This window comes from Leucopleurus acutus (genome assembly GCF_964270905.1).
Source record: "Leucopleurus acutus genome assembly, chromosome: 16".
NCBI lineage: Eukaryota > Metazoa > Chordata > Mammalia > Artiodactyla > Delphinidae > Leucopleurus > Leucopleurus acutus.
Window position 1 is genome coordinate 84,505,045 of NC_139158.1, and position 25,114 is coordinate 84,530,158.

The window sequence follows — 25,114 nt, forward strand, 5'->3', positions numbered from 1 at the left end:
AATTACTTAATCCAGGAGGAATACAGGCCTGTGTATCTTGAAGGCAACAAGAGGCACTAGTCAGCCTACTTTCTTGCAGACTTGCCAGTAGAGATATTTAAGTGCCAGTGAGGACATACATAAAAGGCATACAAAAGGGATGAGCAAAACAATATCCTGCATTTCCAAAGATTAACTCCAGGGGGAAAAATCTGATCCACAGAGAAACACTGATTCCACATACATAGGGAGCCAAGTATAAAGATGCTTCTGCAGCATCGTTCTGAGTGAGAAAATTCAAAAGTACTTAGATGGGAGCTACGAATGGGAGGGAGGGTAAAGAATGAATAAATAAAATGTGGCATATGCTAATCAATTTTGTAAAGATAACAGTTAGATAAAATGAACCAGAATTTTAGATATTTGCAGCCAAACAGTTTTAGTGATTAAAAAGCATGTTGCCAGATGATAAATACAGCATAATGCCACTTATATGCAAAAAGAAACTTTGTATTATTTATGATTATACCTCTAGGTACACATAAGTATACACATATTTGTGTGCATGCGTGCACCTGTGTGTGTGTAGAGTGACATTCACCTATACCACTCAGGACACTCTATCTGTCAGCTTATTGGGGAGGAAGAGTAGAGAGTTGCACAGAACCATAATCAGCTATTTGGCAACGGGAAACTTCAGTTTTATTTGTAATTTATACTTACTTAACCTTTTTAAAAGTAAATTCATACTAAAATGCAGGTAGGTGGGGTCCAAAACTTGGGATCAGTAAAATGTGGGTTTGGGTTATTGTGAGGGAAATGAAATCACAAGGCCAGCCTCTGCAATTAAGCAGCTACAGTCCAGCTGCTCCATCCAAATCTATCCACGACTTAGCTGTGGTTTTGCCCCATCTGGTTATGGTTGTCTGCTCTAGCTTAAATATTAAATGGGTGACTCTAGGTCTGTGGCTAGCTGGGGATTCCAGTATACCAGCAATGATTCCAAGATCTCTAAATAGTTGGTAGTTGTTTCATCATTTTGCCTGGGAAACTGGGAATGCAGGGACCCACCAGTTTGCTTTCCCAATTCCCAACAAGGGGTGTACCTATTTTCTGCTTGGCTTCAATCTTTCTCTCTTTCTCCCCAGGCCATCACAGAAGATGGAAATTTAGCCTGTATTAACTCAATTATGGAGGTAAGAAATAAGTACTGAAGGTCAGCAACCAACAGGGGGATTAATGAGGAAACATCAGAGGAACAAGGTAGGCTAGAGAACCCTGAGCATCCACCACTGCCACTACACAATAGGCCTGAAAGCTGCAGGAGGGAACATTCCTTGGAATAAAAAGACAAAGTTGAGGATATCACAGGATCACAAAGGAACAAAATGTATAGAATAAAAAGTTGAGATACGAAGAAGAGATTCACACATTCCACTACCTATTCAATGAGAAATCCAGAAAAAAATTTTAAATAAAAAAGAGCAGTGGGATGGCAACAACTGAATAATAGCCAAGAACTTTCCCAAATAAATATAAACATCCACAAGTTGAAAAAGTCTATGGAATTCCAGGATAAATAAGAAAAAGTACATCTAGACATACTGTGAGAACATTTCTGAGTAAGAATACAAGAGAAAATCTTAAGTCACCACAGCAAAAAAAAAAACTCAAATGCATGCAAAAGAATAAACATAATAGATTCTCTGTTCTCACAATGCAATAAATTTAGAAATCAGCCACAAGATAGCTTCAAACTTCCTATATATTTGGAAATTTAAACACATACATGTGAATAGTCCATGGGATACAGAAAGATAGAAATGACAAAATATTTAAGTGACTAAGAAAATGTGAACATATAAAATCCTATAGGATACAACCAAATCAGCAGTTAAAGTACAATTCATAGACTTGGATGAATTAATTAAAAGGTGAGAAACAGAACTAGCCAAAAGAAAGAGACCCACAGGACTTCCAAATGGTAGTTATTAGACAAATACTTCAAAATAACTGAGTATTGTGTACATAATGATTATAATACAAGACTGAGAATTGTGGCAGAGAACTGGAAACTGGGGTGGGCAGTAAGGAAGGCAACAGAAAGTCTGAAAGAAGATCAAATAATCCTAAAAACAAAAATAGTCAATAACAAGATTATTAAGAAAAAATAAAATGGATGGTTTTAATAGCAGATTAGACACAGATGAAGTAAAAGAGAAATGGAAGTGGTATCAGAAGATAATATCTGGAACGAAGCAGAGACAAAAATATGGGGGGGTATCAGAAGTCAGATCAAGAACACAGAAGAAGGAGGAGCTTCAAGATGGCGGAAGAGTAAGATGCAGAGATCACCTTCCTCCCCAGAAATACATCAGAAATACATCTACATGTGGTACAACTCCTACAGAACACCTACTGAACGCTGACAAAAGACCTCAGACCTCCCAAAAGGCAAGAAACTCCCCACGTACCTGGGTAGGGCAAACAAAACAAAACAAAACAGAGACAAAAGAAAAGGGACGGGACCGGCACCAGTGGGAGGGTGCTGTGAAGGAGGAAAGGTTTCCACACACTAGGAGCCCCTTCACTGGCAGGGATGGGAGGTGGCAGGGGGGAAGCTTTGGAGCCACGGAGCAAAGCGCAGCAACAGGGATGCGGAGGGCAAAGCGGAGAGATTCCCGCACAGAGGATCGGTGCCAACCAGCACTCACCAGCCCGAGAGGCTTGTCTGCTCACCCACTGGGGCAGGCAGGGGCTGGGAGCTGAGGCTCGGGCTTCCGTCGGAGCGCAGGGAGAGGACTGGGGTTGGCGGAGTGAACACAGCCTGCAGGGGGTTAGTGCACCACAGCTGGCCGGGAAGGAGTCCGGGGAAAAGTCTGGAGCTACCGAAGAGGCAAGAGACTTTTTCTTCCCTCTTTGTTTCCTGGTGTGCGAGGAGAGGGAATTTAAGAGCGCCGCTTAAAGGAGCTCCAGAGATGGGCGCGAGCTGCGGCTATCAGCGCGCAACCCAGAGATGGGCATGAGACGCTAAGGCTTATGCTGCCACCACCAAGAAGCCTGTGAGCGAGCACAGGTCACTGTCCACAACTCCCCTGCCGGAGCCTGTGCAGCCCGCCACCGCCAGGGTCCCGGGATCCAGGGACAACTTCCCCAGGAGAACGCACGGCGCGCCTCAGGCTGGTGCAACGTCATGCCGGCCTCTGCCACCGCAGGCTCGCTGAGCGTTCCGTACACCTCCCTCCCCCAGGCCTGAGTGAGCCAGAGCCACCAAATCAGTGGCTCCTTTAAACCCGTCCTGTCTGAGCAAAAGACAGATGCCCTCAGGCGACCTACACGCAGAGGCGGGGCCGAATCCAAAGCTGAACCCTGGGAGCTGTGCGAACAAAGAAGAGAAAGGGAAATCTCTCTCAGCAGCCTCAGGAGCAGCGGATTAAATGTCCACAATCAAGTTGATATACCCTGCAGCTGTGTAATACATGAATAGACAACGAATCATCCCAAATTGAGGAAGTGGACTTTGGGAACGATATATATATATTTTCTCCCTTTTTCTCTTTTTATGAGTGTGTATGTGTATGCTTCTGTGTGTGATTTTGTCTGCATAGCTTTTCTTCTACCATTTGTCCTAGGGTTCTGTCGGTCCGTTTTTTTTATAATTACTTAAAAATGTTTCTTAATAATTATTTATTTTACTATATTTTATCTTCTTTCTTTTTTTTTCTCTCCCTTTTATTCTGAGCCGTGTGGAGCACAGGCTCTTGGTGCTCCAGCCAGGCGTCAGTGCTGTGCCTCTGAGGTGGGAGAGCCAAGTTCAGGACACTGGTCCACAAGAGACCTCCCAGCTCCACGTAATATCAAACAGCAAAAATCTCCCAGATATCTCCAGCTACACAACCCACTGAACCAACCTTAGCCACTGGGGACAGACACCAAAACCAATGGAAACTACAAACCTGCAGTCTTCGAAAAGGAGACCCCAAACACAGTAAGTTAAGCAAAATGAGAAGACACAAAAACACACAGCAGATGAAGGAGCAAGGTAAAACCCCAACAGACCTAACAAATGAAGAGGAAATAGGCAGTGTAGCTGAAAAAGAATTCAGAATAATGAGAGTAAAGATCATCCAAAATCTTGGAAATAGAATGGAGAAAAATACAAAAAACGTTTAACAAGGACCTAGAAGAACTAAAGAGCAAACAAACAGTTATGAACAACACAATAAATGAAACTAAAAATTCTCTAGAAGGGATTAATAGCAGAATAACTGAGGCAGAAGAACGGATAAGTGACCTGGAAGATAAAATAGTGGAAATAACTACTGCAGAGCAGAATAAAGAAAAAAGAAGGAAAAGAATTGAGGACAGTCTCAGAGACCTCTGGGACAACATTAAATGCACAAACATTCGAATTATAGGGGTTCCAGAAGAAGAAGAGAAAAAGAAAGGGACTGAGAAAATATTTAAGAGATTATAGTTGAAAACTTCCCTAATATGGGAAAGGAAATAGTTAATCAAGTCCAGGAAGCGCAGAGAGTCCGATACAGGATAAATCCAAAGAGAAACATGCCAAGACACATATTAATCAAACTATCAACAATTAAATACAAAGAACAAATATTAAAAGCAGCAAGGGAAAAACAACACATAAGGGAATCCCCATAAGGTTAACAGCTGATCTTTCAGCAGAAACTCTGCAAGCCAGAAGGGAGTGGCAGGACATACTTAAAGTGATGAAGGAGCAAAACCTACAACCAAGATTACTCTACCCAGCAAGGATCTCATTCAGATTTGAGGGAGAAATTAAAACCTTTACAGACAAGCAAAAGCTAAGAGAATTCAGCACCACCAAACCAGCTTTACAACAAATGCTAAAGGAACTTCCCTAGGCAGGAAACACAAGAGAAGGAAAAGACCTACAATAATAAACCCAAAATAATTGAGAAAATGGCAATAGGAACATACATATTAATAATTACCTTAAATGTAAATTGATTAAATGTTCCAACCAAAAGACACAGATTGCCTGAATGGATACAAAAACAAGACCCTTATATATGCTGTCTACAAGAGACCCACTTCAGGTCTAGGGACACATACAGACTGAAAGTGAGGGGATGGAAAAAAAATATTCCACGCAAATGGAAACCAAAAGAAAGCTGGAGTAGCAATTCTCATATCAGACAAAATAGACTTTAAAACAAAGACTATTACAAGAGACAAAGAAGGACACTACATAATAATCAAGGGATCAATCCAAGAAGAAGATATAACAATTGTAAATATTTATGCACCCAATATAGGAGCACCTCAATACATAAGGCAAATACTAACAGCCATAAAAGGGGAAATCGACAGTAACACAATCATAGTAGGGGACTTCCAACACCCCACTTTCACCAATGGACAGATCATCCAAAATGAAAATAAATAAGGAAACATAAGCTTTAAATGATACATTAAACAAGATGGACTTAATTGATACTTATAGGACATTCCATCCCAAAACAACAGAATACACATTTTTCTCAAGTGCTCATGGAACATTCTCCAGGATAGATCATATCTTGGGTCACAAATCAAGCCTTGGTAAATTTAAGACAATTAAAATCGTATCAAGTATCTTTTCCGACCACAACACTATGAGACTAGATATCGATTACAGGAACAAATCTGTAAGAAATATAAACACATGGAGGCTAAACAACACACTACTTAATAACCAAGAGATCACTGAAGAAATCAAAAAATACCTAGAAACAAATGACAATGAAAACACGACGACCCAAAATCTATGGGATGCAGCAAAAACAGTTCTAAGAGGGAAGTTTATAGCAATACAATCCTACCTTAAGAAACAAGAAACATCTCAAATAAACAACCTAACCTTACACCTAAAGCAGTTAGAGAAAGAAGAACAAAAAACTCCCAAAGTTAGCAGAAGGAAAGAAATCATAAAGATCAGATCAGAAATAAATGAAAAAGAAATGAAGGAAACGATAGCAAAAATCAATAAAACTAAAAGCTGGTTCTTTGAGAAGATAAACAAAATTGATAAACCATTAGCCAGACATGTCAAGAAAAAAAGGGAGAAGACTCAAATCAATAGAATTAGAAATGAAAAAGGAGAAGTAACAACTGACACTGCAGAAATACAAAGGATCATGAGAGATTACTACAAGCAACTCTATGCCAATGAAATGGACAGCCTGGAAGAAATGGACAAATTCTTAGAAATGCACAACCTGCCAAGACTGAACCAGGAAGAAATAGAAAATATGAACAGACCAATCACAAGCACTGAAATTGAAACTGTGATTAAAAATCTTCCAACAAACAAAAGCCCAGGACCAGATGGCTTCACAGGCGAATTCTATCAAACATTTAGAGAGGAGCTAACACCTATCCTTCTCAAACTCTTCCAAAATATAGCAGAGGGAGGATCACTCCCAAACTCATTCTACGAGGCCACCATCACTCTGATACCAAAACCAGACAAAGATGTCACAAAGAAAGAAAATTACAGACCAATATCACTGATGAACATAGATGCAAAAATCCTCAACAAAATACTAGCAAATAGAATCCAACAGCACATTAAAAGAATCATACACTATGATCAAGTGAGGTTTATCCCAGGAACGCAAGGATTTTTCAGTATACACAAATCAATCAACGTGATACACCATATTAACAAATTGAAGAATAAAAACCATATGATCATCTCAATAGATGCAGAGAAAGCTTTCGACAAAATTCAACACTGACTTATGATAAAAAACCCTCCAGAAAGTAGGCATAGAGGGAACTTTCCTCAACATAATAAAGGCCATATATGACAAACCCACAGCCAACATCGTCCTCAATGGTGAAAAACTGAAACCATGTCCACTAAGATCAGGAAGAAGACAAGGTTGCCCACTCTCAGCACTATTACTCAACATAGTTTTGGAAGTTTTAGCCACAGCAATCAGAGAAGAAAAAGAAATAAAAGGAATCCAAATTGGAAAAGAAGTAAAGCTGTCATTGTTTGCAGATGACATGATACTATACATAGAGAACCCTAAAGATGCTACCAGAAAACTACTAGAGCTAATCAATGAATTTGGTAAAGTAGCAGGATACAAAATTAATGCACAGAAATCTCTTGCATTCCGATACACTTACAATGAAAAATCTGAAAGTGAAATTAAGAAAACACTCCCATCTACCATTGCAACAAAAAGAATAAAATATCTAGGAACAAACCTACTTAAGGAGACAAAAGACCTGTATGCAAAAAATTATAAGACACTGATGAAAGAAATTAAAGATGATACAAATAGATGGAGAGATATACCATGTTCTTGGATTGGAAGAATCAACATTGTGAAAATGACTCTACTATCCAAAGCAATCTACAGATTCAATGCAATCCCTATCAAACTACCACTGGCATTTTTCAGAGAACTAGAACAAAAAATTTCACAATTTGTATGGAAACACAAAAGAACCCGAATAGCCAAAGCAATCTTGAAAGAGGAAAATGGACCTGAAGGAATCAGGCTCCCTGACTTCAGACTACACTACAAAGCACAGTAATCAAGACAGTATGGTACTGGCACAAAAACAGAAATATAGATCAATGGAACAGGATAGAAGGCCCAGAGATAAACCCACACACATATTGTCACCTTATCTTTGATAAAGGAAGGGAGAATATACAGTGGAGAAAAGACAGCCTCTTCAATAAGTGGTGCTGGGAAAACTGGACAGCTGCATGTAAAAGAATGAAATGAGAACACTCCCTAGCACCATACACAAAAATAAACTCAAAATGGGTTAAAGACCTAAATGTAAGGCCAGAAACTATCAAAGTCTTCGAGGAAAACATAGGCAGAACACTCTATGACATACATCACAGCAAGATCCTTTTTGACCCACCTCCTAGGGAAATGGAAATAAAAACAAAAATAAACAAATGGGACTTCATGAATCTTAAAAGCTTTTGCACAGCAAAGGAAACCATAAACAAGACCAAAAGACAACCCTCAGAATGGGAGAAAATATTTGCAAATGAAGTAACTGACAAAGGATTAATCTCCAAAACATACAAGGAACTCATGCAGCTCAATATCAAAAAAACAAAGAACCCAAACCAAAAATGGGCAGAAGACCTAAATAGACATTTCCCCAAAGAAGATATACAGATTGCCAATAAACACATGAAAGAATGATCAACATCATTAATCATTAGAGAAATGCACATCAAAACTACAATGAGATATCACCTCACACTGGTCAGAATGGCCATCATCAAAAAATCTACGAACAATAAATGCTGGAACATGGAACTGAGTGAACTGATGAGGATGATTATAATTTTTGTGACTTTCTGTTTGAATAAAAAAACAAAAACAGGGCTTCCCTGGTTGCACAGTGGTTGAGAGTCCCCCTGCCGATGCAGGGGACACGGGTTCGTGCTCTGGTCCGGGAGGATCCCACATGCTGTGGAGTGGCTAGGCCCGTGAGCCATGGCCGCTGAGCCTGCACATCCGGAGCCTGCATGTCCGGAGCCTGTGCTCCGCGACAGGAGAGGCCACAACAGTGAGAGGCCCGTGTACCACAGACACAAAAAAAAAACCCCAATAAATTCTGGAAAGGGTGTGGAGAAAAGGGAACCCTCCTGCACTGTTGGTGGGAATGTAAATTGATACAGCCACTATGGAGAACAGTATGGAGTTTCTTTAAAAAACTAAAAATAGAACCACCATACGACCCAGCAATCCCACTACTGGGCATATACCCTGAGAAAACCATAATTCAAAAAGAGTCATGTACCAAAATGTTCACTACAGCTCTATTTACAATAACCAGGATATGGAAGCAACCTAAGTGTCCATCAACAGATGAATGGATAAAGATGTGGCACATATACACAATAGAATACTACTCAGCCATCAAAAGGCACGAAATTGAGTTATTTGTAGTGAGGTGGATGGACCTGGAGACTGTCATACAGAGTGAAGTCAGAAAGGGAAAAACAAATACCGTAGGCTAATACATATATATGGAATCTAAAAAAAAGAAAATAAAGGTCAGAGGAACCTGGGGTTGAGATGGGAATAAAGATGCAGCCCTACCAGAGGGTGGACTTGGGGATAAGGGGACGGGGAGGGGTAAGTTGGGACAGGGTGAGAGAGTGGCATGGACATATATACACTACCAAATGAAAATGGACAGCTAGTGGGAAGCAGCCGCTTAGCACAGGGAGATCAGCTTGGTGTTTTGTGACCGCCTGGAGGGGTGGGATGGGGAGGGTGGGAGGGAGGGAGATGCAGGAGGGAAGAGATATGGGGACATACGTATATGTATAAGTGATTCACTTTGTTATGAAGCAGAAACTAACACACCATAGTAGAGCAATTATACTCCAATAAAGACGTTAAAAAAAAAAAAAGAACACAGAGGATAAGTTATAAAGCCCTACATATGTGTAACTATAATCCCAGGAGAGAAGATAGTGAATGTGACCAAAGCAATATCTAAGAAATGATGCCTGAGAAGTTCCCAAAACCAATAAAATACATCAAACAATAGATTCAAAAAACCCCATGAACCCCAGCAGAGGGAAAAAAACACCCAAACCCTGGTGCACCACAGAAAACTGCTGAAAATCAAGATCAAAATCAAAATCAAATATCAAACTGCTGTCAGAGAGTAAAAAAGACAGGTTACTTTTAAGTAGCATCAATAAGACTAGTAGATGACCAATAGAAACTATAAAAGCCAAAAGATTTAGAATTATAACTTCTTTAAAGTGCTCTAAAATTGGACTTAAACTACACATTGGACAGATGGACCTAACAGACCTATACAGAACTTTTCATAGAACAGCTGAACACACATGCTTCTTAAGGACGCATAGAATATTCTCCAGGATAGATCATATGTTAGGCCACAAAACAAGTGTTAATAAATTTAAGAAGACTGAAATCATATCAAGCATCTTTTCTGACCACAAATTGGGCAACCTAGAAGAAATGGAACCTAGGAGAAACATACAACCTATCAAGACTGAATCATGAAGAAACAAAATCTGAACAGACCAATTATTAGTAAGGAGATTGAACCAGTAATCAAAAACCTCCCAACAAGACAGGTCCAGGACCAGACGGGTTTGCCAGTGAATTCTAACAAACATTTAAAGAACTACTAACACCAATCCTCAAACTCTTCCAAAAAATAGAAGAGAAAGGAACACTTCCAAACTCATTTTATTAGCCAGGCTTATGCTGATACCAAAGCCAGACAAGAACACTATGAGGAAAGAAACTAGAAAGTTCTGAAAGAAAAAACTGCAAGCTAGAGTTCTATAACCAACAAAAGTACTATTTAAAAATAAATGGAAGAATCATCCTATTTGTTATTAAAATGTATTACAAAGTTGCAATTACTAAAAACAGTATTAAAAATAGGAAATAGACAAATGGATCAATAACCAAAAGAGAATCCAAATGCATACCCAAGTATATATTGGAACTTCATATATGAGTAAGAAGGTTTTGCAAATAGTAAATGTAAATTAGTCAGTAAATGCTCCCAAATGCGCAAAACTGGCACTGGGAAAACTGACTCACCATATAAAAATATAACATCAAGCCCCTTATTTCCCGCATTCACAAAGCAAACTAGATGAATTAACTACCTAATGTAAAATGAAAATATTTAAAAACCATTAGAAGGAAACACAGGAGGATATCTCTATGACTCTGCAATGTGAAAACATTTAAAACATAAAAAGCACAAAGCATAAAAAGTAATAGATATGAACTTTCTGTACATCATTGTCTCCTTCTCTCACACACACATATATAATTTCATTAAGGACTCTCTATTCACTCTTAATCCAGTACTCAGTATTGCCCCAGCCGGTCCTATAACCGTGAACACATTCACTGGCATAACTCACACCCTTCAAGCCCTAGAGAAACATTTCCTTTGCCTATGCCTTTAAAAGAAGGGGACTGCAGTTAATTACACTATTCTGTTTATTTTGTATGTTAGAAATCTTCCCTAATAATAATGTTTAAGGGACTCAGGGCGGGGTGGGCGGGGGTTGGGGGGGAGGGTAGGCTGAAACAATGCAGAGAAGATTGCAGGTTGTGCTGATACTGACATTTTAGTCTCTGCTTCAGAAAGGAGGTAAAATTTGAGCAACCTAAGCGCTCAGGTAAGAGAAAAGACATTAGTTAACTGTCAAATCCTTCCTCTGGCAGAGCAAAACTACAGTTGATTCTTGCATAATGAAAAACTGCTTCCTAATAGTGCCAAACGTCCATTTTCTTGCTTCTCTTTGTATTCCAACTTGTGGCTCTGGAAGTACTAGCAACTAAGTGCACAGTATTTGCAACAATTGCACATGGTGACTGAGAAACATTCTGTAGTTCTAAGCAATTGCTATTATTCTTTAATTTGTATATATGTAAATCTAGACAACCGCATGAACATGACATATTTACAGTTAGATGGCAAGCAAACACTAGAATAATGACTAAGTTTATTTTATAAAAATATTTAATAAGATTTATTCAAAAATAATTTCAGTGTTATCAGAACGATTTTATTTAGATTAATGTTCGTTAGTAATTTGTATCTACCTTAATTTTAAGAAGAATTTAGTATTTCAGAAAATATTAAAGAAACAATACCTTTTAATTTTTTACACTTATTTCACGTTTCTGGTAAAAGTACTCAAATTAGTACATTTTGAACAAAATTACATGTTGTTTTAATCCTTAAATCATACTATCAATACAACAGAAAATAAGTAAAAATCTTGACTATACTGATTTTGCTAAAATGAAAAGAAATTTATGAAATGTGTACTAATTTACGAATTATATAGGTCATTATTACTTATCCAAAATTCGGCAGTCCATCATCAAATATCCATAATAAATGCGTTCAATTATCTTTGATATTTTGCCAACACTCGGTCATAAAAATAATAGCTTCACACAAACTTTTCTATTTCATTACGATGAAGGTATGTGTGAAACTGAAGACTTTATTGCACCACTTGAAAACTCGATTGAAAAGTTTAAGCACTTAAAATATTTCAGGGGCCTCTGTTTGTACTCTTTCCCTAGGGTCAGCAACTGTTGGGGCAGGCCTGCCTATGGCGGAATGCTTCCCTGCATCACAGCTACAGCAACCTGAGTGTGAATTTGCCATGTTATTTACAAGGTTACTCTGAGATATGACATACAGTGCAGAGGAATTACTTACGGCCAAGAGGCCACAAGGCTCACAAGACGGCTTAGTTCCTAGTCTACTTTTGTGCAAGAAGTCCGTCAAGGGGAAGGAAAATTAATGTCTACCCAGGCAGAGTTATTTTTTAAGAAAAACTGAACTAAACAATCCAGCGACTCCTCCCTCCCTTCCAAGGCTGAATGCATACTGGCTCTAACAGAGCCCCATACTGGGTACCATCCATGATACAAGACAAACATCTGCGACTGAGAGGGAAGGCTAAGTCCTGAGGGAAACGTAAGCAACACACTCATCTTTCCACCGCCCTGAGTAAACAATTAAAAATACCTTTATGAAGCGCTATGCCCGAGCACAAGGAACAACAGAACGACCTGAGAGACCCAGCACAGAATTATACTTTTTCTAGAGGAGTCTGGGGGGCGGGGGGTGGGGTCAACTAAGCGGGCTTGGCGCTCTGGTTTCCTTACAGGCAACACACACCTTGGGACAAGATGAATGTGCACGCGCAGGCGCATGGCAGGAGGAAGGTTTAAAAAACACCCAACAACTTGACACAGGCATACACTCTTTCCCCAAAGCTGAATGAATGAATGCAGCAAAGCCCTCTGCGCCGCCAGAGCAGACGTCCAACAGTTGGGACTGTGACGCCGGAAGCTGCCCGCGAGCCGGGGAGGAACCACCACCTTCTCCTGTCACCACTAAACAGTTACCACAAGCTACTTCACGACACCTGTAGCGGCATCACCCACGACACCCAGCGCCCAGACCCGTTTCATCCTCCTCTGCGGCCGGGGACATCAGGACATGTGGCTCCCCCCGGAAAGGGGGACCATGGAGAACGCGCTCGCGGCAAAAGGCTGCGGGACAGGGGCCGGGGAGGAAGGGCGGTGGCGAGAGGGGAAGCACGTGTGCGCACTTGGCTCCCCGGAGAGCAGAGCACGGGCCCCTGCGAGGCCAGCTGCTAACCCCTCCCCGCCCCCCACACACACCTGGGCTCTGTTACATCGTCTCCGACGCTAAGCTGCGGGTTCCGCGCCCGCTCCGGAAGCCCCGGCCCGCCGCGTCTCCACCCGCGTCGCCCTCGATTTCGTGATTCCGGCCACTGCTCGCGTCCTTGGTCATCCCCCGACCAGCGGATCCGCGCCCCCCCCGATCCCCCCAACCCCCCCCGGGCCCCGGACACCCGCCGCAGGCCCCTCACGACCGCACGCCCCGCGACCCGTCGGCGCGAGGCCCGCACCGCCCATCGGACGCCCCGGAGTCGGCCCCCGCTCAGCCGCGGCGGCGCCGCCGCTCCGGCCGTTTCCTCAACGGCTTGCCTCAACCGTCCGGAGGCCGCTCTCTCGCTCGCTGGCCCGCCCGGCCCCTGAGGCCCAGCCGACGCCGCAGCTCCACTCGCGCACCCCGCCGTCAGGGAAGTCCTCTCCGGCGCCCAGCTCAACCTGCCGGCTGGAGTAGGCCGCCGCTGCCGCTGCCGCCCAGCTTCGCGTCTCCCTTAAGCGAACGCCGCCGCGCCTCACGCAGCCGAGGGAAGGCGGGAAGTGCCAGTCCAATCGGCGTCGCGTGCGGTCGGCGTCGCGTGCGGTCGGCGCCGCGTCCAATCAGCGCCGCCGGCCTGACAGGCCCCGCCCCTCACGCCGGCGCAAGTGCCGCCCGAGGCCGGAACCAGGGCCGCCGAGGTGGGCAAGGCTCAGGGCCTCAGGTAAGTGGGCCGGCCGCGCCCCGACACCGACCCCTGACCCCGGTCGGCCGGCGGCCGCGCCGCGAAGCTCTCCCCGCACGGACGCGCCGCGAGAGAAGGCGACAGTGTCCCTCCTCTGCCTGCAGGACTTGAACCTGGAGGGCCGGAAGCGCCGGCGGCTCAAGAAGACTCCAGGGCTCCCGACAGCCACCCGCGAAGGCTGGAAGGGGCCGCAGTGACACGGGGGCACTCGGCGAACCCGCGGGGACACGATGGTCAGAGTGCCCTGAGACAGGCGCACGCTGCGGGCCAGCAGAGGGCAGCGTAACCACTCCGGGCCTGTCCCCGCTGACAGCCGCGCTCCACCCCGCCCCGCCTTACGTTCCGCCCCGCCCCGCCCCGCCCTGCCCCGCCCCTGCCAGGGTTTCCTAGAAGCAGGGGCAGCGAGTGCTTGCCCTCTCGTTAGCCTGAACCCCAGACCCCTGGGGCACAGAGCGCTGAGGCCATCTAGGCTTGGCACTGAGGGGGCTCATCAACAGTGTATTCCCAGGCTTTTTAGAATGTTTCAATTTAAAGTATCAGTTTAAATGATAAAAGCAATGGATGCTTGTGGTGTAAACTGTGCAACTCAAATAATTACAGCAGACAAGCACAAAAAATTAAAAGTTAGTGATTTCTCACCTTGCCACTTTTTAGTAGAGAGAAGAAAAATGTCAGAGCCCTTTTCATTATTAATTATTATACAATTCAACCTTATTTGAATTGTTTTTAAATAGGTTTTTAGATTATGATGTCAGATGGAAAATCTTATCACTCAATCCGAATGGGCTTTCAATTAAATGTAACAAGCTCTTACTGGGTACATCTCATCACATGGCAGAGAGAGATTGGGCTTTGGCGTGGGTTCGAATGCTAGCTTTGCTGCTTACCAGCTGTAGGGCTCTAGGTGAGCTCCTTAAACCTCCCCGAGCTTCATTCATTTCAGCTGAGAAAATGGGGAAATTATCTAGCAGGTACTGCAATTTTCAGAATTAAATGAAATCAAATACATACAGCACCTAACATTTTAGGCAAGCAAATAAGAGAGGACACAATAAGTGTTAGTTTCCTTGCCCTGTGTTCAAAGCTTTGTAATTGAGTGAGAGTCACGATCGGGGTGCTGGGGGGGGAAGGCAGATACACACTAGTTATTCCATATACAGGCTTCAGTAAGCACTAAGGAAGTACAGTAACTGTCCCATCCCTTATGTCCCACTAGAGCTTTCTTCACATGTAATACTGACGTGGCATAAAAGGGTGTATTTCGGTTTCTCAAAGACATACACAACTGTGCTACTGAAGTTGAGGTACCATCATACGATGCATTTATTTACTTATCTAGCCAAGATCCTAAATGTGACAGCCTTTTAAGAAGGATGAGACTTATGTGTGAAATGACAATCAGCATGCTTCTAAAGCCTTGTTTCACAGTAATTAGACCACAAGAAAAACACACTTCAACTAACCACTTGTGCACATATACTTTAATATTTAGGCTTAGGTGAAGACACCTTAAATGGCAGGTATTAAAATATGTTTGGGAAGACAACCCAAGAATTGCACAATCCACAACAAAATTTGAACGTCTAGGCCACATAACTGTGTGTTCAGGCCTGAAAATCTCCTGAAGCTGTTCCAAAGCTGCTTTATTAACTGGACAGGTATATTTAAGCTTTAAAATTTTTTAAACATTGATCTTTTTTCAAAGGCACATGGAGATTCTCTTAATATTAAAGATATAACATTTACTTCATATTCCGTGACCAGAACCTTTTTGGTAAGTGACCTTCATATGGATTATAAGATTCTCTACATGCCTTTACATAGCAATACATTTGCCAGCTCTAGCTCATACCTGAATGCTGTGGACAACTGTCTTGCATGCTGGGCTGGGACCCAGGCCCTCACAGGCTTGCTGAACTAACTGGACAGTTTGTCAAATAGCAGGAAATGCAACCAGGCTTCTCTCCCTCTTGCGTGTCAATGGCGTACACAGTGCTAACAGCCAACGATTGTTCAATTTAGTCACAATATTTTAAATCAAAGTTCCATATTCTTAGATCAGAAGGTACCAAAGAAAGCCACCCCTATTGATGGAATTTTAAAAACAACACAGTTGCAATTATAAAAAAGAAATTGGTTAAAAGGCAAAATGTGTCCTTTACATACTTATTTGACAAATGGCAACAAACATTCAAAAATTTAGAGTCAGTGCATTGGTGAGAGCTATCACAAAATTGATTACACTGGTTTCAGCTGTCTCAGAAACAAGCTTCCTAAGTTGGAGACCGTGTCCATCTTAGCTGGGTTTTCACACCTCAGTGCTAGCACCTGCCATCAGACCACCACTCAGCACCAAAAACAATCACCAGCCCCTCACTGAGGTTTTAAGTTCTTGTGGCAGTCTGCAGGGGACAATGGCCTTGACTTCTTGGTTAGAGATTTAAAAAAAAAAACAAAAACAGCATTTAACATTTTAAAATTGGGAAACAAGTCCAGATGAGGTTGTAAACTTTTCTATCTGAAGGCGCAAAGAACAAAGCTGGCAGGTAGCTGATAAAACCAGGCATATATAAATACAGTTTAAAACACTTAAAAAGTATAAATATTTGTGTATTGTTTTTCCTCCAGTCTGGCTGTTGCTGAAAATACCTGCTAGTTCCACTTGGTAACGTGATTTCTGAAAGATGACTGCTGGAACCTTTGATGCTCAAGAAGACATAGAGTCACCTTAATTCATCAAAAAGGGCATCGCAAAGGGCATCGTTGCCCGAAATTCCATAGAGTTGCCTGAAAACTCAAATAACTTAAGGCAGAATTTTTAAAAATATTTAGGTAGTTCAAATCTAAACAGAATGGCCTGATAAAGTGCAGATACATAATTATCAAACACGTACAAGAATAATACATGACGTGCGAAAAGAGACTGCAGAAAGGGCTGGCTCTTTTGCTAGTTAAAAGTTTTAAGCATTTTCTTCCTTCGCAATTGCTGATGCAGGAGACACACAGCCTAACCGGGCAGCCTGAACTCCCAGGAATGGTTGTAAGATGACCAGATGAGGCATAAATTTCTTGCCTATTAATAGTTTCCCGGCTGTTAGAAGCCTACAGACATTGGCAAGCAAATGTGATCACAGGTTTTTCTTGTCCCAGGGCAGGAATGCCACAAGGGACCATAATGGGGGTCACACTGTACATTGTTTACAATGGGCACAAACACACAAAATGACTTTTTTTCTTTTTTAGCTTATTAAATCCAGAATGTTCCGAAGAAGGCATCCACCAAGGGTAAAAAGTCCCAATGTCACAATGATGACAAATAACAGCTATATTCACAGAGACCCAATCAGGACACACGCAAAAGCCACAGGCTTTCCCAGCGGGAGGATGCAGGCCTTTCCAAAACCACCTGCCTGGGCCTTCTTCAGAGGGGCCAACGCACCCATGAGTCTACCCACCCAGCACCCTGCCCCAGCATAGGACACAGCTCGGCCTTCTGGCACCTGAGCTTACTTTTTAGACCAAGTGACACAGACGATGCAAGTAGAAAACAGGACGGGCCATGCCAGCACACCTTACAGTGGGAAGTGAGGTCAAACGACCTCGGTTAGGAGATGGGGTGTGAGAAAGGGCCACTGCCCAGATGCGAGAGCCCAGCCAGGAAGTGAGCGCGGGTGCGGCCTGCGCGCGGAGTCTCAGATGAAGTGAATCCAGCTCTCCTCGCACTCCCCGCGCGGCATGTGCAGCGCATGGTTGCGGCACGTGAGGCTGTAGTCGCGGCCGTTGTTGTTGTCCCAGTACTCGGCGCCGGCCACACAGTAGCGCAGCGCGAAGTGCACGCGGGAGCCAAGCTCCAGCAGGAAGGGCGGCACCGGGAAGCCGAAGGTGAAGACGTCCTCGGCGCCCTCAGTGCCCGCCGGCCCGCGCCACCGTGCCACAGCCTCGTGCACGCTGCGCCAGTCGGAGAACGTGTAGCGCACCACCACCTGCTTCTCGAAGGCCAGGTTGCGCACGCGCGCCGTACCGCTGATGCCCAGGTCTGAGCAGGTGACGCGCTCCAGACACACGAGCTGCCGCCCCAGGCGCTCGCCGAAGTCAGGGGTCTCGACGGGCGGTGGGAAGTCAGGCACCAGGCACTGCAGGGTGAACTCCAGGTCCTGGCTGCTGCAGCACAGGTCCGAGTTGATGGCGAGCCGCGACAACACGTGCAGCGGCACGGACGGGTCGTCGCCCGCGTTGAACACCTTGACCTGCGCCAGCTCCAGGCCCAGAGCGTCGGCGAAGCGCACGCGGTGCTGCCGGCTGCAGCCCGGCCGGCACGCAGCACCCTGCGCGCCTGCGCCCTTACGGCGGCGCTCAGGCAAGCTGGGCAGCGAGCGCGCCCGCCTTAGGATAATGGGCCGCAGGCAGGGGTCGCAGCCGGACGGCGCAGGCGGCGGCGGCGGCGCGCTGCCCGGGCTCCCGGGGGGCCTGCAGGGCCGCGACTCCCGGGCCGCGCCGCCGTCCAGGTCCGAGAGGCAGCTGAGGCTCCGCGGGGCGGGCTTCCGGAAACCGGCGGCGGCGGGGAGGACCGCGGAGCCTGGGCCTCTGAACATGGCCCGGCCGGCCGTCGAGCGATGGGGAGGTGGAACCGAGGGGCGGCCTTCCGACCCTGCGTCCGCTCCCTCGGTGTCCCCGGCCGTGCTCAGCTGCCCCTGGGGAGGGTCCGCCGGAACCTCTGACTTCAGGGGATCCAGTGGGCCGGCTGCGCCCTCCCCTCGACAGCCACTTCGCCCCTCGAGTCCTCGCCCCTCGAGTCCTCGCCCGGGTTTTTCGCTTTGGGCAGCCAAAAAAAAAAAAAAAAACCTGATTTCAATCGATGAGTGCTTGCTCTCGTGGAAGCTTTTCGGGGCCACCGCGGAGCGCGGGGTGGCGCCGGCCTTCTGCTTCCTCCCGGGTGCCTGGGGGAAGGCGGTGTCCGCCCAGCGGCCGCTCCCACTCTCGGGGCCCTGGCGTTACTTACACGGCTGCAACTTGTCGGTGCAACTTCCCGGCGAGCCTCCGCCCCGCCCCTCGTGACGCGGCCGCGCGCTGACTCCCGCAGCCCGAGCGCCGCCGCCGCGCTTGCAGCAGCGCGCCGCAGTCCGGCCTCCCGCCCGGGCCCGGGAAGGAAGGCCGGCGGCCGCGTCAAGTGTCCTCGGCGATCGCGAAACAGGTCTGATCAATCTCTGTCCGCGTCTGCCTGGCCCGCCCGCCGATCGATCATAGTTCCGCGTCTGCCCAAACGGAGGACCAGGAACGTGCATGCTGCTGGTCCTCGGATTTCTGGGTTAATGGGGGCGGGGGAGGCGTGCAAAGCCCGGCCTTTCCAGGAGCTCGTCCCCAGGCTGATTTTAAGCCTCGAGGCTAGCCAGCTCTTTGGACGTTTGCACTGCAGCATGTACCCTAGGCCAGACCGAGGGAGCCTCGCTGCGTAGAGGAGAAGCGTCCTGTTCCCACGGCACCCACAATGCTTTGCCGCCCGGGACCGTCCCCGGGGGTGGGGAGCAGGCGGCGTGGCTGCGGCTGCGGCTGTCTCGTGGCGCCGCGCCGGAGAGGAAGATGTGGGAGTAACAGTTCATACCCTGGGTGACATATGCGGTTGCCTTTAAGCAAGCAGCCTCTGGCGCTTGGGACGCGTTTCTGGAGCCAGAATCTCAGACTTTCAGCTTTGTTCCGATGGGAGCCGGAACCGTCAGGGAAACCGGAGCTTGTTTTCTGCGTCCTTAGGGACCCTGCAGGCTGTCATCTGTCTCTAATTTGGTGCAGAAAACGGCACAGCCTAGGGTGTAAAGCTTGCCAGGTGAAGGCGAGAAGATGGGAGTGCACCAGGCTAATTGGAGGAGGGTTGGTAAAGAACGTTTTCTACGCCCAAAACGAATCAAGCCGTTGATTATGGTATAATTCATTCATTGTGAGGGCCCGCATGTGTTTTTTATTCCCATCGTATGTACACTGACCAAAATGGCACACGTACTTCTTTTGAAAAATAACACAGCAAAGTTTTAGGAAGGAAATAAAAATCTTCTATAAACCCACCTCTTCCATTTTTCAGAGGCAAGGGATATTATGGAAGAAAGAAATACGTATTCACGTTCAAATGGGGCACTTTTAGTAGCCCACTCAAAATAAGAGGCGAAAAGCAACCTTGGGTGGTACAAATCAACAAAATGTCACAAAGAGATAACATCGTGTGATGTGTATGAAGATACTGATATGACTTTTTCGTGGACTGATGTGATAGTGAAGGCAGGAGACTTGAAAGAGACCCTCCACAGCAGAGTTTAAGCTCCACAAGAGCAAGGCATGTGTGTAATCCTGCCGTTTTCTAGGCACTCCTGTAAGTGTTTGTTGAAAGAACGAACGAATGAATGAATGAATGGACATGGGAACTTCGGAGCAACACCCAACCTTAATTAGCCCCACAGATTTCCACAGCATGTTATTTCCAAGGGGATTTTGTGTGTGGCTATGTGTGGGTATGGGGAGAGAGAGAGAGGGAATCCATTTGTAGTAGTGTGATCTTGTATCTAATATCCACTGTGAAAAACCAACAAGATTAAACCGTAAATAGAAGGCAATATCCTTCCACCAGTTTTTCTATACAATTTGAATATTTAAGAACAAACAAGTGAAAACCAACACAATACTGGTGATAGGACCGTTTGCAGTCAGTCTTACCGACACTTCTGTTGCTTCTAGTTCCGGTGGTAAGGAGTCCTTTCCAAATATAAGAGGAATAAAGAAGTTACTTCCCCTGCTGCCATCATCTCCCAACAGACTGAGCAAGAATATTTCGAGCGCTAGAGCAAAGGTGATGTAAACTTTGAAGTAAAATCTTATTTAGATTTGTTGGGTTTCTTTTCCTGTTTGTTTCGTGTGTGTGTGTGTGTGTGTGTGTGTGTGTGTGTGTGTTCAGGGTATTTATTAACTACGTGTCTGTTTTTTAGACAGTCCATCAAACCCTAGATGATGATCAGCCGTGTGACTTTTTCAAGAAAGGGAATAGGGTGAATAAATCTTATCAGAAAAGCAGGTAAATCGTTTTTCATGTAATTGCTTTATCTTGCAAAAGGCACGTTATCTCAGTTCTCCAGATTGATATGTGTGGTTGGGAAAAAATATGTCTGTTGATAGGAAATATATATTTCTTGTCTGGCAGAAATGATTTTAAACATTACTAGTTGGTAAAAATTCCAGAGGTCATAATTCTTGCACTGTTAGCAGAATCCACAATTTTGGGTAAATCCCTTAATCATCTATGTTAGTTTCCTTTTATATAAAAAGGATACTGTTAACGTTTATGGATGCACACAGACAGCTAGAGGTAAATGAAAGTTTTAACAATATTGGCTATGAGTTCTAAATAATGGCAATTCCTTTATCCATTTCGTCAACATTTATTGAGCACGTGTTATGCTATTGGCAATGATTTAACCTCCAACGTGTTTATTTTTTAAGAAGTGACACATTTTCAAGTAATTGCTCAGTGTGGTGGAAACACAGACGAATGTAAACCAGACGAATGAAACTCTGAGGTTTCCACAAAGCATGTTTACCACCCAATTCTTTTTTTTTTTTTTTTTTGCGGTACGCGGGCCTCTCACTGCTGTGGCCTCTCCCGTTGCGGAGCACAGGCTCCGGACGCGCAGGCTCAGCGGCCATGGCTCACGGGCCCAGCCGCTCCGCGGCATGTGGGATCTTCCCGGACCGGGGCACGAACCCACGTCCCCTGCATCGGCAGGCGGACTCTCAACCACTGCACCACCAGGAAAGCCCTACCACCCAATTCTTTTAAGCCCACCAGACTGATATTGCTGAGAAGTATTATTCATCTTGGCAAAATGCTACGTTCTTGGTAAATAAGTCAAAAAGAAAATATTTTCAACTCTGATATGAGACCCTGTCTCAGAATAAATTAGAGGCAGGATCAGTTGCCATGCTGGTAATGCACACGGTATTCACAACATCTACTTCCCCACCATTCGAAGGATTGCATTAAACCTATTTTTTAAATTCATATTGTGTTAAAAGGTATGATTTTATTCCTATTCCTCTAAACAGTTTTTCTGAGTGTGTTTTCTATTTGAAAACACTTTGATAAGCTTTTGGTTTAAGGTGTCGGTTGTACATGCTACACTTAAGATTTTTGTCAGCTCAGAATTACCACCAATCAGTGATTAAGTTCTGTAAAACTTGTATTTTACATCCTGTTTACATTTAATTGAAAATAGGTATATGAAAGAAAGCTGTGGATTTTACTTGTTCGTGTTATTAGACACTGCTCATCATTAACAGGACAGAGTCCTATGAGAGATGTTACTAATGTTTAAAATGATAATATAAGCACTTTATGAAATGTTAGTGTCTTTCTTAAAAGCTAATGTTTGATGTAAAACAGAATCCATGCATGTACTCTGGCACTTGCTCTATGATGCTTCCTAAGTAGAGTGTGAAGTGGAAAATTGTCCTGTAACTTCTTCTGTGAGTTTAAAGGCCTCACATTTTCTAATGCCTCGCGATAGCTGAAATCTACCACCAGGGGGTTCTTTTGGTTCCGTTGTTCAATCATCGGCTGGCCAGTTTTTGTCAGATGGACTAAGAATTGCAGGTTTATTTCTCGCAGCAATATGAATGCAGGCCCCTCTTGGAATAAAGTACAGCGTCCAAAGAATTCAAGAAAAAGGCAGAGTAAATCCCAAGTCCCCCATATCTCGTCCCAGCCGAAAAGCAGTCTCGGAGGATGTGTCCCCCAACCAACTGAGGATAAACTGAAGGAAAGCATTTCCCCGGAAGGAAACCCCAAAAGGAGTCCCCTTGGCTACAGGTGTCGGGGGTCCTCAGGGAACAAGTTGTTTCTGGACTTTCAGACGATGAAAATTATCAAAGAAGATGCTGAGGAGGACAGTGCCAGTGACCTCTCTGATTCAGAAAGAATCCCCGTCCCCCCTTCTCCCCTCACGCCTCCAGACCTTCATCTTCGAGCCGAAGAGATCGATGCGGCTCACTTCGATCTGCACCCAGGGCAGGGTCCCACCCAACAGCCTGAATACTCCTACCCTGACTTCCTCCCAGCCCCATGTAACTCCTGGGACCTGCGGGACATGGCTGTGCTCTTGCACTCTGAGCGCAGGACAGAGGCCGTGCCCAGAACCGGGGGGCTGCTGGGGAAGTACATCGACAGGCTTGTCCAGCTCGAGTGGCTGCAGATCCAGACTGTCCAGTGCGAGAAAGGAAAGGGGGCCAAGGCGAGGCCTCCCACTGCCCCTGGGACCTCGGGGGCTCTGAAAAGCCCCGGGAGGAGCAAGCTGATTGCCAACGCTCTGTCCAGGCCTCAGCAGGAAGGGCCTCCGAAGTCAGGCCCTTCACGAAAGAAAGACGTGCACCGCGAAGAAGTCCATCCATCCTATTACACATGTGAGGCTTCCACCAAACCCCTCGATGTGCTGAATAGCAGCAGACTGTGTTCTCAGAAGCAAACCCTGGACGTGCAGACAGAGGAGAAGAAAAAGAAATCCAACAAGAGCTCCAAGCTGCAGCACTGGGATCTGTCCTGTGGGGACAGCGGTGACCCTAAGATCAAGAGTAGCGTGAACCTTCGCCTTCCCAGGCAGCCAGCGGTGATCGGGGACTCCACGGACACCTACAAGGCCTCCAGAGCGCCAGCACATGCAAGCCTTAAGCAAAAGGGAAATGCAAATAATTGTGCTCGAGCCACTGTATCCAGCGAGAAAAAGCTCAAAACAAATGGGGTAAAACAAAACACACACAAATTCAAACCATAACTGAGACGATGAATTGCAAGGACCTGCAGGCGCCTCAACAGGAGAGCTCTTCCAAAGGTTACAATACTGTGAATTTGAAGAGACTTTGGGATTACTGACACTGAAGAGGTTGACCAGTTCTTTAGTCCACGCCACGCCCACCCAAGCCACAACAGGGTCGTTTCCAAAGAAGGGTGTCTTTCAGTAACCATATTTTGCGTTGACAGTCTTAGGCAAATGAGAGCCCTTCAGATAAAAATTAACCAAGGTCTGTGCCATATAAAGAAATAAAACGACAGCTCTCCCAAGGGAAGAGTGGACTAAACTTCTGAAACCTCAGCCAGGCCACGTACAGCACAGGTAAACTAGTGCGTCCTGCTTCAAACGGTGTGGAATCCTGAAGGTCTGAAATAGGGCTCTCTGCATCCTCATCCTAAACTATTCAAGCAGAAGGTCCGGGCATCTCACTCCTGGGGAAGCTTCGGCTCTTCCTCGAGTTACGGAGCAGCTATTATGAGCAAAGTCATTTATCACTAAGCTGCCTGCTCCTTCCAGACAGTGGAATCTAGTGCTTTCAAACACTTTCCCTGATATGGGTTTTAAAAAAACAAGGCCGGGCTTCCCTGGTGGCGCAGTGGTTGAGAGTCCGCCTGCCGATGCAGGGGACGCAGGTTCGTGCCCCGGTCCGGGAAGATCCCACATGCCGCGGAGCGGCTGGGCCCGTGAGCCATGGCCGCTGAGCCTGCGCGTCCGGAGCCTGTGCTCCACAACGGGAGAGGCCACAGCAGTGAGAGGCCCGCGTACCGCAAAAAAAAAAAAAAAAAAAAAAGGCCTTTTCAATTTAGAGGTGGTGGCGAAGTCCATTTCTGTATTCTCTAAGCTGAACTTAAAATAGCGTGCAGGCTTTGTCCCAGTGGATGTCGGCGGGTCTAAGCACAGTTGTTAGCACGTGATGGGAGGAAGAATGAAACAGTTGGCACCAGAATCCCCGGCGTGTGTGGCTTCTCTGAAGAGGTGCCGTGGGAAAAACCATCAGAATGATGATCTGTCTTCATTTGCAAGAGCAGGACTTTATAATCTTGCTGGGAGCAGGGAGTGGGAGGGCGGACCATGGATAAAGTTACTGAATGTCTTAACCTCCTCACCTGGCCCTGCGGCTTCCTGACTCCCCTAAATGCTTCTTATTTAACTGCTGTTAAGTCACGTCTACTTGTCCCTATGGTTGTGCTGAGAGATTTCTCTTGATATTATGGTGAATATCCGTAGAACCTTTGCTTGACTACTTCTTGATGTACAGTATGTTTTAATGACTGTAGCTGATTTTATCCCTTCAAACGATTATTCTATTTGTTTTTTTACATATATATTTGTTTCTGTT

General features: G+C 45.3%; 3 protein-coding genes across 3 annotated transcripts in view; 1 reads left to right on the top strand and 2 right to left on the bottom strand.

Annotated features, from left to right (window-relative positions):
* Positions 1–12,648, bottom strand: part of SYCP2 (synaptonemal complex protein 2) — a 71,510-nt gene extending 58,862 nt beyond the window's left edge. Inside the window, 1 exon segment of the mRNA XM_082857854.1 lies at positions 12,562–12,648. The gene's annotated coding sequence lies outside the window, so the exon portion shown is untranslated.
* A 5,001-nt stretch (positions 12,649–17,649) lies between these two features.
* PPP1R3D (protein phosphatase 1 regulatory subunit 3D) lies at positions 17,650–18,566 on the bottom strand (the record flags this gene model as incomplete). Its single annotated transcript, XM_082856644.1, has 1 exon — positions 17,650–18,566. Exon 1 carries the CDS (start codon positions 18,547–18,549, stop codon positions 17,650–17,652), a length of 900 nt encoding a protein of 299 aa, XP_082712770.1. The 5' UTR covers positions 18,550–18,566.
* A 4,036-nt stretch (positions 18,567–22,602) lies between these two features.
* Positions 22,603–23,757, top strand: FAM217B (family with sequence similarity 217 member B; the record flags this gene model as incomplete). Its single annotated transcript, XM_082856686.1, has 1 exon — positions 22,603–23,757. The coding sequence occupies one exon, from the start codon at positions 22,603–22,605 to the stop codon at positions 23,755–23,757; it is 1,155 nt and encodes a 384-aa protein (XP_082712812.1).
* Between the last annotated feature and the right edge of the window lie 1,357 nt (positions 23,758–25,114).